The 14001-nt window shown below is 43.5% G+C and overlaps 1 protein-coding gene across 7 annotated transcripts in view; it reads right to left on the reverse strand.

The window, feature by feature from the left end:
* Positions 1-14001, reverse strand: part of NBEA (neurobeachin) — a 1820918-nt gene that overhangs the window by 227924 nt on the left and 1578993 nt on the right. For all 7 annotated transcript variants that reach the window (XM_086935110.1, XM_086935108.1, XM_086935109.1 and 4 more), the window contains one exon: positions 12047-12187. In XM_086935110.1, coding sequence (XP_086791236.1) covers positions 12047-12187 — 141 coding nt within the window. The remainder of the gene's footprint in view (positions 1-12046; positions 12188-14001) is intronic.

The following is a 14001-nucleotide window of genomic DNA, read 5'->3' on the forward strand; positions in this document are numbered from 1 at the left end:
TATTTGAAAAATATTCCAGGCCATTTCTAAAGATTGAAAACATTGAATTTAGTTTTCAGATTTGAAATATCTTAAGATATGTATTTACTTTTCCTTCTATGTTTTGAAATATTGTTTTTTAAACAATGCTTACAAACAAGCATTTGCAAAGCCAATAGCTTGATAGTCACATTGTAAAAGTAAGACCAATTGTCTTTGATTGTGTTTGTTGTTACCTAGTTTTTTCTTGTTCTCATTTCTTTTTATTAATTTAACAAGTTCTTACTACCCTGTTTATGCTCTTTAGCCTACTAAAATGTTACTTGGACTTTAGTTAATTTCTGTAAAGAACATTTTTATCTATTAGTTTCAGTCGTTGAAAATTAAAAAATAAATACATAAATAAAGAACTGAGTATATAATATTACTTTTAACCATAATATTTTTTGGTGACAGTTCATTATTACCGGGTTTCCCTTAATTTGGAATGCAACATCTTTTCCACTAAATGTTTATTGCCGCTATTTTTATTTTGCCTAAATCGACTGAACTCCTATCCATTCTTCATTATCATTATCTCATTTTCCTTAGTAATTGTCAGTTTTTTTTACTAAAACTCGGTGTATGGACTGTAAGTTCTTTATTTCAAACTGTAATACGATTTACCTTGCCATGCACTACATCAACATTTGCTTTAAGTTGGCCTTGTTGCTCAGGCCACTTTACCGCAGGTGAGTAAAGGTTACTGTAACTGAATCCTGTTTATCTCGGCGGAGTGAATAGTGGGTCAATGCCAATACATGGTTTCTACATTCACAACTAGACCCATACTCCCCCATTTGTGTCTCATCATTGGAAAATAATAATATTGTTTTATGCTCATTAATCAGCATAATTACACCTGAAGTGTTTAGAAGTAATCGAAATTGAAAAGAAACTGGGGAGTTCAAGCCTAAGTTATTTGATATTTTGAGGGTCTAGTGCAGTTCTTAATTTGTCGAAAAATAAGTGGCATGGCTGTCGTCAGGAAGCAACTTCAGCTTGCACCACACATTGCCCCTGCCATGCTGCCAATGCATAACATTCTTACAAGTGTGACAAGTCGGGCAATTTCAAGCCCCCAATGCAATTAGAATGGCTTGGGCAGCAGTTAATAGTCATTTTTAATGTATATTGAATTAATAATTAATTGAGGTTGTGACCATCTCTAAATTAGCCAGACAGTGCTACCTTGTGGCAGACTGTCAAAAGCGCCGTTGTTGACAATTAAGAGCTGATGCCGAGCACCGGAAACCTCCAGCTCAAACTAAGTACTGGTCTAGTGATGTGCACATACCTCTACGTCTCAAGATCCCCTATGGCGACACGCCACATATTATACAATATGTTTTGGTACATGTGCACCAAGCACGGAGCCCCTGTCTAGATGAATTTCAATAGGACACCTATTGTGCAGTGGCAACAAAATTAGGCTGCTGCAGCTAATTTGCTGTATTCATTAATAACAATACAGATTATATTTTAAATTGCCATTGAGGGGGACTCATCCTTAGGTAGCTATGTTGAGATGATAGCGCTGTCAATTACTTTGGTATTATCTAGCTTACTAATGATTATTAATAAACTGGTAATCAATTTAATTACCCCTTGGAGTCCCTTGCTCAAAACACATTTTCACTAGTTATAAGAGTGTAACAAGAGCAGGCCTACGCGCATCAGCAATAGAAAATCAGACAGTCACCCTAGTTATTCGCTCACAAGCTGCATGCTCTGAGTACCTCGTCAGCAGCAGGCTGGACTACGGAAACGCCCTCTACGCAGGAGCCTCGGCCAAACTCCTGAAACTACTACAACGCATTCAGAACGCCTCTGCACGCCTGATCCTCGACATCCCTCGCCGCAGCAACATCACACCCTACCTGGGAGACCTGCACTGGCTTCCCGTCAACAAGAGGATCACCTTAAAGCTCCTCACACACGCACACAAAGCACTCCACAACACCGGCCCAGCATACCTCAACAGATGACTCACCTTCTGCACCCCCAACCGCCAGCTCCGCCGACCTCCCCACCGTCCCCCGCATCCGAAGAATGACCTCCGGCGGCAGATCGTTCTCCCACCTCGCCGCCAAGACCTGGAACACCCTCGCCATCCTCCTACGGCAGACCCAGAACCTGCTAACCTTCAGAAGACTACTCAAGATCTGGCTATTCTAGCAGTAGGAAGCCCCCCCCCTCCCCCCACCCCCCAAGCACCTTGAGACCCTCACGGGTGAGTAGCACACTTTACAAATGCTCTGAATGATTGATTGATAGATTCATTCAATAAGGAGTCCTGGTTCAAATGCGCCTACGTATCAATGACAATTTGTGGAATGTGCATCATAATCAAATCTCACATTACTGTTTAATATGTGAGGAGGTGCAATCTTCATTTTCACCATCTGCCACAGCAAATGTTGATAAATTTAGCCCATGGTTTCCAGACAAGGTTGACTGAACATAGGGGGAAGCAAGTATTTATGTGTTGTAGTGCAGAATTAGCAAATAGGCCCCAGTAGAAAGCAAGTTGTGTTTAATTCCTCTTTGTGCCACACTGCTGGTGTTTTCTATGTTGTTCAGCACTGTCAACTGAGTCATTCTGTGCACTTCGAAATATGAAAAATGGTAGCCCAACTCCTAAGTTTGTGAATATCCCGGTTCTTGGTTTTCAACATCTTGTCACCCTAAATCTGAGAAGAAACTGAACATTCACTAGCTGGCCAGGAGAAAAAAACTTAAGTTATCATTAAACTGCATCACAGTGGGCAAAATCAAAGTAATCCAAGATTACAATTAAACAATTCTGAGCATGCAAGAAAAACAATAGAATATGCAATGCTCTTCCATTGAGCCTTTAACTGGACCTCAACCTCACCAAACTTGGCAAAGGAAACACAAAAACAGATCTTTTGTGGGTGATACAAAAAACTCAAAATACTGTATGTTGAAAGAAGATGGGCACTTGATTACCCAAAGGCTTCAACTTTATACCAGTAAACACATTTTAAAACATGTATGCCAACTTCACAGTGCCAGTTAGATTTGATAAACTGAGTCACTGCACATTTTTTTCCAAGCAAGAGCGAATTGGGTTTATATCACAGTAAATCTCAAACTGTGCCCGGCATTCTGCCTTTCCAAAAAGGTCGCCAACATATTAGCTTTTTAGGAGGACGAATCCACCTAATGACTCATCCTCTGGAATACATTTCAATTTAGATCAATTCATGTTTTTCTTGCTAATAAAAGATGAATCTGTTACTTGTGCAAAAAAAACATCTGGTTCTTTTCGTTTCAGCACAGAACCAGGATTAAGAACAAAGCCAATGGTGGTAAGAAGGCAGCGCTGCTCACACAGCCTTTCGAGTATTTGAATTATCTGGAATTTTATAAGCTGCTTATGTACTGAGCTTGAAACGTATTTGTTTCTTCCATCATTCAGGAGGCGTCACATTCAGGCCGGTTTGTTAACTAATTCGTAAGATACTAAGTACAGAAATTGGGATTTTTGTAACATTCATTGTAATGTGCGATTTGGCTCTACGATCAAGGAACACAACGAGCCTATGTAGAGACCATAATAAAGATTTTCATCACATTCCTCTCTGCCATCATTGAATGCTTGCTACTTTTTAATGCAGCAGAGAAAAAGCACTTTGCTGGAAGGCAATGCGGAAAACAAAATATTGCTAATGTAATCATAAGAGTATATATAGCTGCCATGTCACATTAGCTCCTGGACAGAAACACGCGATAGCTTAAACCCACTTAGACTAAGAAGATTCAACCTTAAAGTGGTTTCTAGATCATGCTATTCCGGGCCTCAATATTGCATCAAAACGAATTTGGTACTTCCAGCGGCAGCCCCAGTGGATTTCGATTTACCACGCATCCCATTGCGCGTGCATGCATTCATCAGCAGACAGTACTTTTCGGTTTCCTTGCAGATCTCTCAGATGGATCTGCACAGAAAATTGAAAATGTGGAATTAGAAAGCCAAGCATGTGTGAATAGAATCTGTAGGACGTCAAGGCCTGAAAGCTGCATAAGAGGGCCATGACTCCTTCATGACCACTAAAACAGATCATCAGTCACAGAGCTCCCACCTTGTCCCCCCTCCCCACACACACACACAGACACAATTAAGAGAAAGAAACAAGATAAACATTCAAGGGCAGACTAATTATCACAGTTACTGAACAGCCCAGGGCTGAAGCAACAGCAAGTAACTCTTGGCCAAGGCAACACGTTTGCACGGTACGCAGCATTCATCATCCGCTGGGCCCACATTTTGTGTTGTCAAAAAATCTAACCACATTAAAGCTTCATAAATATTAAAACGGGCCTCTGGTGATATTTAAGACCAAGAATAAACAAAAGAGAGACCACCATGGTTCATGTAGAAATGTGGTACTCTGTCTTGCTCTACACAGAAATTAGAAATACCTCTTGATGGTTTTCCTTGAAATATTTATAAAAAGCAGCTCAGGAATCAGTTTGACTCGAAAGCCCTTGTGGCCACCTTTTGAAGGACGCCTTCTAATGCTGTCTGCTGGGGCAAGGAAGGTTGCTGGGCAACGTACTTGTGTTGGACTTGGAAGTTTCAGCAGGGTTATCCCCAAACTGTTTGCCTTCACCCTCATGTTTTTTTAGCCCGTTTTTGTTGGCTTTTAAGATTTGCACTTTGCCACTGCTAACCAGTGCTAAAGTGCTAGTGCTCGCTTCCTAAAACATGGTAAAACTGCCTTACACCCAATTAGCACATTTAATTTACTTGTAAGTCCCTAGTGAAGTGGTACTAAATGTATCCAGGGCCTGCAAATTAAATGCTACTTGCGGGACTGTGACACTGATTGCGCCACCCACTTAAGTAGCCTCCTAACAATTTTTAGGGCTCGCGCCCAGCATTGTAACGCGCAGCAGTGGTCGCGCAGGCGTGAGCCCTTTAGTAGATGAAAAACAGGGTTTGGAATCTGCCCTAGGAATCGCACACACTTGTGCCTGTGCTTTTCCTTTTGTGGGCAGCTATTGGCCTTTGCGTGCGTCTTTTAATGAAAGACTGCACGCAATAGGCTACAGGCAGGCGCATTGCTCCGCCCATGGCCTATTGGTGTCTATTACGCGCTTGGTGCGCGTAATAGACACTAATAGGCCATGGCTCGCAGTGGCGCCCGCACCGCTCGCGGGCTTTTTTCTCTTTTTTAATCGGAAGTGAAAGCGAACGCTTTCCCTGCCACTTCTTTTATGTGTAACTTATATTAGCTATGGGGGCGGGCGAGGTGTTTAGCTTCCCACCACGGATGTCTTCAGTCAGTGCTGGTAACAGGATAATGAATGCAGCTCCTGGTTCACGCCCACGCCCTCGTCTGCCTCCTCGTGCACATGCTGGGGTGGGGGTAGGGGATACCTACAGCAGACTCTTCCCCACACTTGACGTGTTGTCACTTGACAGGCGCCCACAAGTCGTGAGCACCCATCTGCATTTTTCATAGTACTCTTTTCCTGCAGTGACTCCATGTCGTCCTTCTATCCTGTCTTCACTTTCACAAGCTTGTGTGATCCGCCACTTCAGATCCGTTGTTTCACCAGAGGGTGCGGTGGAGTTTAGAGGGTGGGGTTGCAGAAATCAATACTGTTTTTGCTAAAGCGAAGTGAGGTGCCGCAGAACTATCTATGGCACTTATACTACAAATCCCAGAATGCATCAGGATAACTGAAAGCCCAGTAATAGAACAACATATTTCCCTCAGCATTTATCTGGTTTCTCAACTAGATGTCATTTGTCTACCCCCCTCACCTATAGGCTTTGGTGTCGCAGTGTCCCCATCTTAAAAGACAAACAAGAAACAAATGATTTCTTGTTAGGTTGAACCTGAAATGATACCCTCAGGTGAATGGGTTAGGTTGTACTTCTGTGGAATAACGCAGGGGTATCTTGATGTACAGTAGCTGGAGGTTTTGTTGAACTGTTGTAGTATGGCACAGAATGGTGACAGAGTTAATTTGAGCTGGTGTTGTTTCTTATAACTTATTTAGTGTGGCACAACACAGCAGCATCTTGGATTATAGCTCCAACGGTTGGATTGGTTTAGCTATTGGCAGGGCCACTGGAATGATGCGATTGTGCGGATGCTGCAATTTTTGCATAATTATTGATTCACCGCATTTACCACGCAATCTATCATCTGCAGTTTTTAACAAAAAAAGTGTTTCTAGCTGAAACGGGTCAAAGGTTACTAAAATGCAGTGATACGTGTTGCTACGCAGTGGAAGGCCCTTTGCAAAGCTGGACTGGTCACCTTACTGGTGCATATTTCTATATGTGGGTGATAAACTGTTACTAATGAGGTGCAAGCAATGCCCGTACAGTGTTACCAAGTTTAAAAATGACAAAATAGTGAAGTAACACTGTTACGAAATATACCTCATTATGCCTCATAATTTGCCTTTTCTTGCCGCATATTTTACCCAACTCTACCGCACAATTTGGCCCTCTCTTGCTGCATAATTCCAGTGGCCCTGGCTATTAATTTAGTTGCATTACTCTAGTGTGGAACAGCACAGCAGCGCCTTGGACTGCTGGTCCTGTGGGTGGCGTGGCTGAAGTCCTGTAGCATTAAATAGCGCAGCTGCATCTTGGACGTTAAGTGCGTTGATGGATTATTTGCATTACTCTGGTGTCGAACACCACAGCAGCGCCTTCAATCCTGGCACTCCATGGCATTTGCCTGAATAGCGACACTCACCAGCTCTCCAGTGTGTTTTCTCACCACTAGGAAGTGAAAGGAGTTGTGGATGAGATGACCCGCTTGAAGGTACGCAGGGCCATTTTAACATCATTATAGGCCCCACGGGCAAAGCAGAGCACGGGGCCCTGCCTACACAACCCCTCACAGGAATAACAAGCATTTGCAATGCAATAGGTCTCGCATTATTAAAGTTTGAGCTATTGGTGTTGCATTCTTTAGCAATGCCAATAGCTCAAACTTTAATAATGCGAGCCCTATTGCATTGCAAATGCTTGTTCAGGCCTGCCATTGCAGCCTGTGAGTGCAGTTTAAACCACCATTTTAACCTGGCAAAATAAACATTTTGCAAGGCACATACCTTAATACACATGAAGCACCCCTTAGTTAGGCCATAAACAGTCCAAAGGGCAGGGTACACTTTATTTAAAAAAATTGGACATGCACTTTCAGGTTTTAAAGTTCCTGGCAGTAAAAAACTCATACTATTGTTTTTCACTACAGCAAGGTATACCCCTCACATAGGATAGCATTGGGTTAACTTATTATGTTAATTAAATGATACCTTTCAATTGGGAGGAGGTAGGAATTTCGTGTTTGGTGTCTAAAGAAGTGTAATTTAAAGCTTACATTAATGGTAAAGTCGATTTTAAGTCACAATTTTGAAAATGCCACCATTAGAAAGTTGCCAAAGCTTAAGGAGTTAGGTCCCGGGACGTGGGGGGGGGCTGGACCCTTTGGAAATCATACATATACAAATTGCTCCCCTCACATTTGTTTTCTGCTTAATAATTTAAAGCACATAGATCAGGACTACTTCTGAGTATGTGGGTTTATTTTAGTTTCACCCTTTGCTTTTTAATTTCAAATACAAAAGTTCATTTTATAGCATGTTTGAAAAGGACACGTAACATGAAACACTAAATGACAAATATGCAAAACAAGGATTTCCAACACATTAAATCCAACACATCTAATTTAAACAAACATGAAACATATATGCACATTATTTTCATATGGCGGCAATTTAACTTATCAATTTTAGAATGCCGATCTCAGAAAAGATACTTGTTTCTGTTTCTGTATATGTATGACCATTAGAAAGTTGGCATTTATTTATCCTAACTATTTGGCGTTGCTGCCTGTATCCTGTGTCACATGGCTAAGTATAGCTGGCAGTTGATCTTTGTGTATTGCTCGCGATAGTAAGACAAAGCAGCAGAGGTGCTGACGGGATGGGCCATCTCTGACTTGATGAAATGGAGGAGCTGACATCTATCACACTTGCACATCACAAAGGATCTGCCTGAACACACTCGCAAAAGGCTTGGCACTAGTCTATTGTGACCTCAGACATGGTGCGGCCAGGGCAGGGAGACAGGAAATTCCAAGCACTTAAAGGGGTGGAAACTTGGAGAACCATCTTCTCCTTCAAAGTGAGCACCAGGTATAAATGTTGGACCCTCAAACACAACTCTTCAGTACATCTCTGAAGCTGTGCAAGACTGCGAAGGACTGCTGTACTGCTCTGTAAGAAGAATTGCTCCTCTTTTGTCCTGCTGCCTTCGGCTATGTTGCCTGAGTGAAAGGCATCTTGAACCCAGGACCACCAAAAGTGACTCCAAGGGCTAGGTGGTTGGCCTCATGATCAGAGCCTCTGGGACAGAAAAGGTTTTCCCCACCCCTGAACCCAGCACCTGGACTCTGTCTGCTGTGAGTCCTACCACCCCACGTAGTGCTACTTCAGTCCTAGACCCCTTGAAAGTAGGTCTGAAGGTGCTCTGCTATTCTTGTTGTGGCCCTGTGAGCAGAACAGACACGGCGCAATGCATCTCTTCACAGCCACTTCAGAACCGCAGGTGCATCACACATCTTCGATGCAGGATTTCACATTGCAGCTTTGCAGCTGGCCGGAAACGCTCCTGGCGATACATCCTTGATGTGGGATCTCGCAACGCCCTGCAATCAAGATTTAAAGGTACTCTTGTTCAGCTGGCCTAAATTGTTCCCTTTTATTGGTCCCATGCTCCATTGCAGTCGTCCTGAACTTGAGACTTGGTCCCGGTCTGGCCAGTTAATACTCTGTGCTTCTAGGCACTATTTTTACTTGCATCTTTAAATTTGCAAAACTTTGGTTCTACTGATTGGATATTTGTCATTTTGGTGTCAAATAATTTATTTCATTTTACTCAATTTTCCTGAATTGGTGTGGGACCTTTCTCGTTCTGTGTTTTAACTTTATTACTGTTTGAAGTGCTGCATAAATTCTTCACATATTGCCTCTAAGTTAATCCTGCCTGCTTTTGTGCCAAGCTGCGAGAGAGTTGAGCAAAGGTTAATTTGGGGTTTGCTTGTGTCTTACTGTAGGAGCCTGGCTTAGTATATGGTGCACATTTATTTAAGTGTTGCACCTTGCACTAATCCAGACTAACCTTATGGTGGTGTTAGTTGTCTCTAATAACCATAGAAACCTCTCAAAGTGGTAGCTGTGAATAGCAGCCGTCAGGCTTAGCTTGAAGGAGTGTTAAGCAGCTTGTTTTACCAGTTTAATCAGTAGTCCCCCCTTCCAGTTTTCAGCCTGGAACAGTCGGTGCTGCCCCAGCCTCACTATCATTCATCCCTGAGATCACCTTAGACCAGGTCAACTCTCTGATTGGGACCATTAAGTCAGGCAGCCCAGTAGACCTCGTACCTGCCCGGGTCATGCACCTCATTGGGAGTGTCCTCAGCCCCTGCATTCGGACGGTGATCAACCGCTCCCTATCTGAGGGGCTGGTCCCCCGGGTGTGGAAGGAGGCCATAGTTAAGCCTATCAGGAAGAACACCGCCATCCCTTGGTCAGACATGACCAACCTGAGGCCAATCTCCCTTCTGCCATTCATCGGCAAATTGACGGAGAAGCATGTCAATCACCATCTCTCCTCCTTCATTGAGCAGACTGGCAGCTTAGACCATTCTCAGTCCGGGTTCAGGCCTAGGCACGGTACTGAGACCGCCCTCCTCTCCGTTACGGATGCCATACGCATGTCCCTGGATAGAGGGCTATCTGTGGTGTTGGTGCTGCTGGACTTGTCCGCAGCATTCGACACCATATCCCACGCCATTCTCCTTACCAGATTAAAGGAGACAGGCATTGACAAATCTGCCCTGGCATGGTTTACCAGCTTTCTTTCAGAGCGGACTCAGACGGTGAACATGGGCTCCTTTAGTTCCACCTCGGCTAACATCATCAGAGGAGTCCCGCAGGGCTCATGTCTTAGCCCTACGTTGTTTAACGTATATGTCTCCTCTCTGGCCAACATGACAAGGTCCTTTGGGTTCATGCCTATCTCCTACGCTGACGACACGCAGCTGCTGTTTACTTTTAAGACCTTTACTCCTGAGATTAGACAAGCTTTCTCTAACGGCATGACTGCAATCGCCAGCTGGATGGCCAAAAACTTTCTACAGTGCAATGTAGGAAAGTCTGAGGTCATGTTATTCGGAGAGGCGAGAATCCTCTGGACCCCAGACTGGTGGCCTCCAAGTTTGGGACAGGCCCCGCTCCCCAAACAGGTAGTAAAGAACCTGGGGGTGCGTCTAGACCAGGACCTCACCCTTTTTCACCATGCCAGCACCACTGCAGGGTCCTGCTTCCACATTATCGGCCTCCTTCGGAAGGTGTTCCCCCTTCTACCTGACGATACCCGGAAGACCCTGGTCCAGGCCCTCGTTTTGAGCCGCCTGGACTATTGTAATGGCTTACTCCTAGCTGCCAATGAGGGAGTGCTTAATAAACTACAGGTGGTGCAGAACACCGCAGCACGGCTGGTGACCAACACCCCCCCCAGAACACCGTCCCTCCCCCTCCTTAAGGCCCTTCATTGGCTTCCTATCCGGAAACGGATAGAATTCAAGATCAGCTGTGTGATACACAAAAGTTTACACAATCTGGGACCACATTACTTGACAGACAAATTTGTCTACCACCGTCCATCCCGTATCCTCAGGTCCTCCAATCAACAGCTGCTTCAGGTTCCTAGACATTATAAGACCAGACAGGGAGGCCGTGCCCTATCCATCATGGGTCCTCGTCTATGGAACAATCTCCCCCTCTCCCTCAGAGAATGCCAGAGTCACACAGCTTTCAGGAAATGCCTAAAGACTGTACTATTCTAGGAGGAGCTCTTCGACCTGTTCACCTCACAGCACCGCGCGGAGATACACCTTCGGGTGTGATGCCGGCGCGTAACAAGCCTATAAATAAATAAATAAAATAAATAGTGTAAGTTAAATGAAAAAGACACACAGAGTGTTTATATAAAACTACTTTGTGTCTGTGGTCTGCAGCAGCACTAGCTTGCTGGCAGACCCTGCAAGGCTGTTACTGTGTATACAGGGAACCCCTCCAGTATGGAATCATACTTCCAACATTGGAATCTGTGCTGGAGTATGATTCGAACATGTTTGATACCAAACATGACCGGGTTCAGTGTAGCCACTATATAGTTAGACATCTTGTAATGACTAATGTCCATTATATGTATTAAAATGGCTGACCCCACTTTCAAAGCCTGGAGAATCGACTTTGGGTTTATTGGGGTGCCTTGCTCATGCAGGGGCACCTTCACACTTATTATCAAGTACCCTGCCCTCAGGGCTGAAGAGCTTGCCATAGGAGTGTCTTATAGGTTTTTAAGTGCAATGAGCTCAGATATAAGGAAACTTATATCTGTCGTGAGAGGTGCAAGCACCAACTCACACTCACTGCAATGGCAGGCCTGTAGTCACATTTCAAATGGACTCCCATGAGTGGCATAGTGCATGCTGTAGTCCATGGGAGACACCGGAGTACCTATGCCTGGGTGCCTTAGAACCACATACTAGGGACTTATAACTGTATACCAGTAGCCAATTGTGGCGGGACCAAATTTCTTACTGTGTCAATTTAGGGGAGCTGCACAGTTGCTAGGGTCCTGATTAAACAGAGATGTTGTCCTCTCAATCATAGAAGGGTTGTGGGTGTGTTTTCTAGCAACTACTTTAGCTATGCAAAAATAGCAGGGTGAGTATTTTTAATGATTTTCTCTGAAACACAGATGGAATGCTTTCGTTGACGGCTCAAGGGCAGTGCTAATCCTAGAACCTGAGGAGTACACTACTTTTGCCCTCATTATAGCTCCTGCAGGGATCCTCATTTGGGTGTACATGCTAATGGCCAAGTGCTCTTAATTCTATATACATTACATAGCTGTCCATTTAAAAATAAGTTCACAAGAGTTCTATAGGCGACTACTTACAATCCGAACGAGCCAACACAATGTTGCTGTAGCTGTGGAGTAGTGAGTGTTGTAATGGTAGGGTGGTGTCTGGTCGTCTTCCCACGTCTCATAGCGCTCTGCATAGAAGACTGCTCGCTTTGGATTCAAAGCACCAATAGGCTGCACAGGAATAAACAGATGGACGCATTAAATGTTAGAGAAAACACACATATTTTTTTATCCACCTATCTTATTAACAATGTTGAAGATTCAGGCATGAAACCTCTTGCTTATATACTCTTGCATTCAAACATTTTTAGGGTAAAATAGCTTCCTGAAATATATAAAATTAGAAAAACTAAATACTATCTGTTTGCCCTAAGCCAATCAAGAGCAAAAAGTTTGTGAAGTAAGGATGTATGAATGCCTCCAAACGTGAGGCTCTACCACTCAAAGACCATCACCAACAAGTCATGCTTCAGAAGTTGTGCACAGATGTAACAGGCTATAAGGCACGGGTCAACTGTTGCCATTTTTGCAGCAAAACATATCATTTTGCAGTGGTTTCCAGCCATACCCAGAGCCTTCAACCCTAAAGGTGTGCCTCTGATTAGGGGTGTCGTACTCAACTCCACAAAATGCACTGTACCTGCGGACGTCTCTTTCAACTCTTGAATTTAATGTTAATCCTAGGTCAATTCTTCACTTGTATTATAAGGAAGAACTCAAATTTCACTTTCATGCAGACACCTAAAATTCACTCTGGAGGTCTTGGACCGGTTGGACCCAAAACAATGCACATTAGCTGGAAATCAATGGACTTAGACTAAATGAAGAAAAAACAGAAATTATGCACCTGGTCCAAGGTATAGCTATGAAGATTACAGAAGGTGTTGTGGCACCGGCCAACAGGTGTGAATGGTCAATGCAACCAAAGCATGGATTTTTTTTTTACTACCAAACTTGGGCATGTGAGGCCCAATTACCTTGCTTTCATTATGGCCCTTGAAATGCTTGCTACACTAAGGTCCTGGGCTCCAAATACTTCCAACTTTCCCCCAGCAGTTGCCACAGCCTGCCTTTCTTAAACGTAGTTCAATCTAAATTTCCTGTTAGAGTGAAAGATACTGTTGCCATCGGGCACAAGGACAACTTTTTAAAGCCACATATAATTAAAGGAATCAATATTCTGCAACTCTGAAAACGGACTCTTTATATTTAAACTATTTATCATTCTCATCGTAATAAGTTTTTGGAAACTGACCATCGACTCCTCTAAGGCAAAGCGATTCACTAACCTCATTTAGACAAATATTAAAATATTGGCTTTCCTGCTATATTTTGGGAAATTAAATAGCAAAAGATTGCAATGCGTACAGAAACCAAAGTGATTACTGACAATTTTTTTATGTTTTTTGTGATGTGTTATGGTGTACAGATCTAGGTCGCTCAGGTTACAACACTGAGGAAATCCCTCTTCTGATATCAAGGGAAATTAACAAAGCCACTACGAGACCAAACAAGGCCTTGGAGCTACTGCTGTGACAGCAAAGATGGGTGGTTCAAAAGAGAAAAAAGGCTACATAGGAGATGACCTTTCTTACATCACAGTTGTAGAGAGCACAAAGTATGTAGTCTAATATTTTTACTACGTTTTAACTTGTTATACACTGTCGAAGTTGCTATCACCAGCTGTGTAATGGTGTATGTGTGTGAGCAATATAATTTTGTGTACATTGCTAATAGGATTTGTTCAGACTACAAAGCCTAGAGTAGAGATGGCAATGCATTGGCATACACATTTAATAGTTATTAATGCCCTGTAGATACATTAGGAACATGATAATTGCCTTACAATAACCATGCTTCGGATTAACCCCTTCCATACTTGTGACCGAACCACAGGTGGGGTGTGCTCATGACTGCGTGGCTCCGTCATGCTGCGGCCGCTCCCCCCATGGGGCACTGATTCCCCACCTGTGCAGGCGAATTAG

This window comes from Lissotriton vulgaris, chromosome 8 (assembly GCF_964263255.1).
Source record: "Lissotriton vulgaris chromosome 8, aLisVul1.2, whole genome shotgun sequence".
NCBI classification, from domain to species: domain Eukaryota; kingdom Metazoa; phylum Chordata; class Amphibia; order Caudata; family Salamandridae; genus Lissotriton; species Lissotriton vulgaris.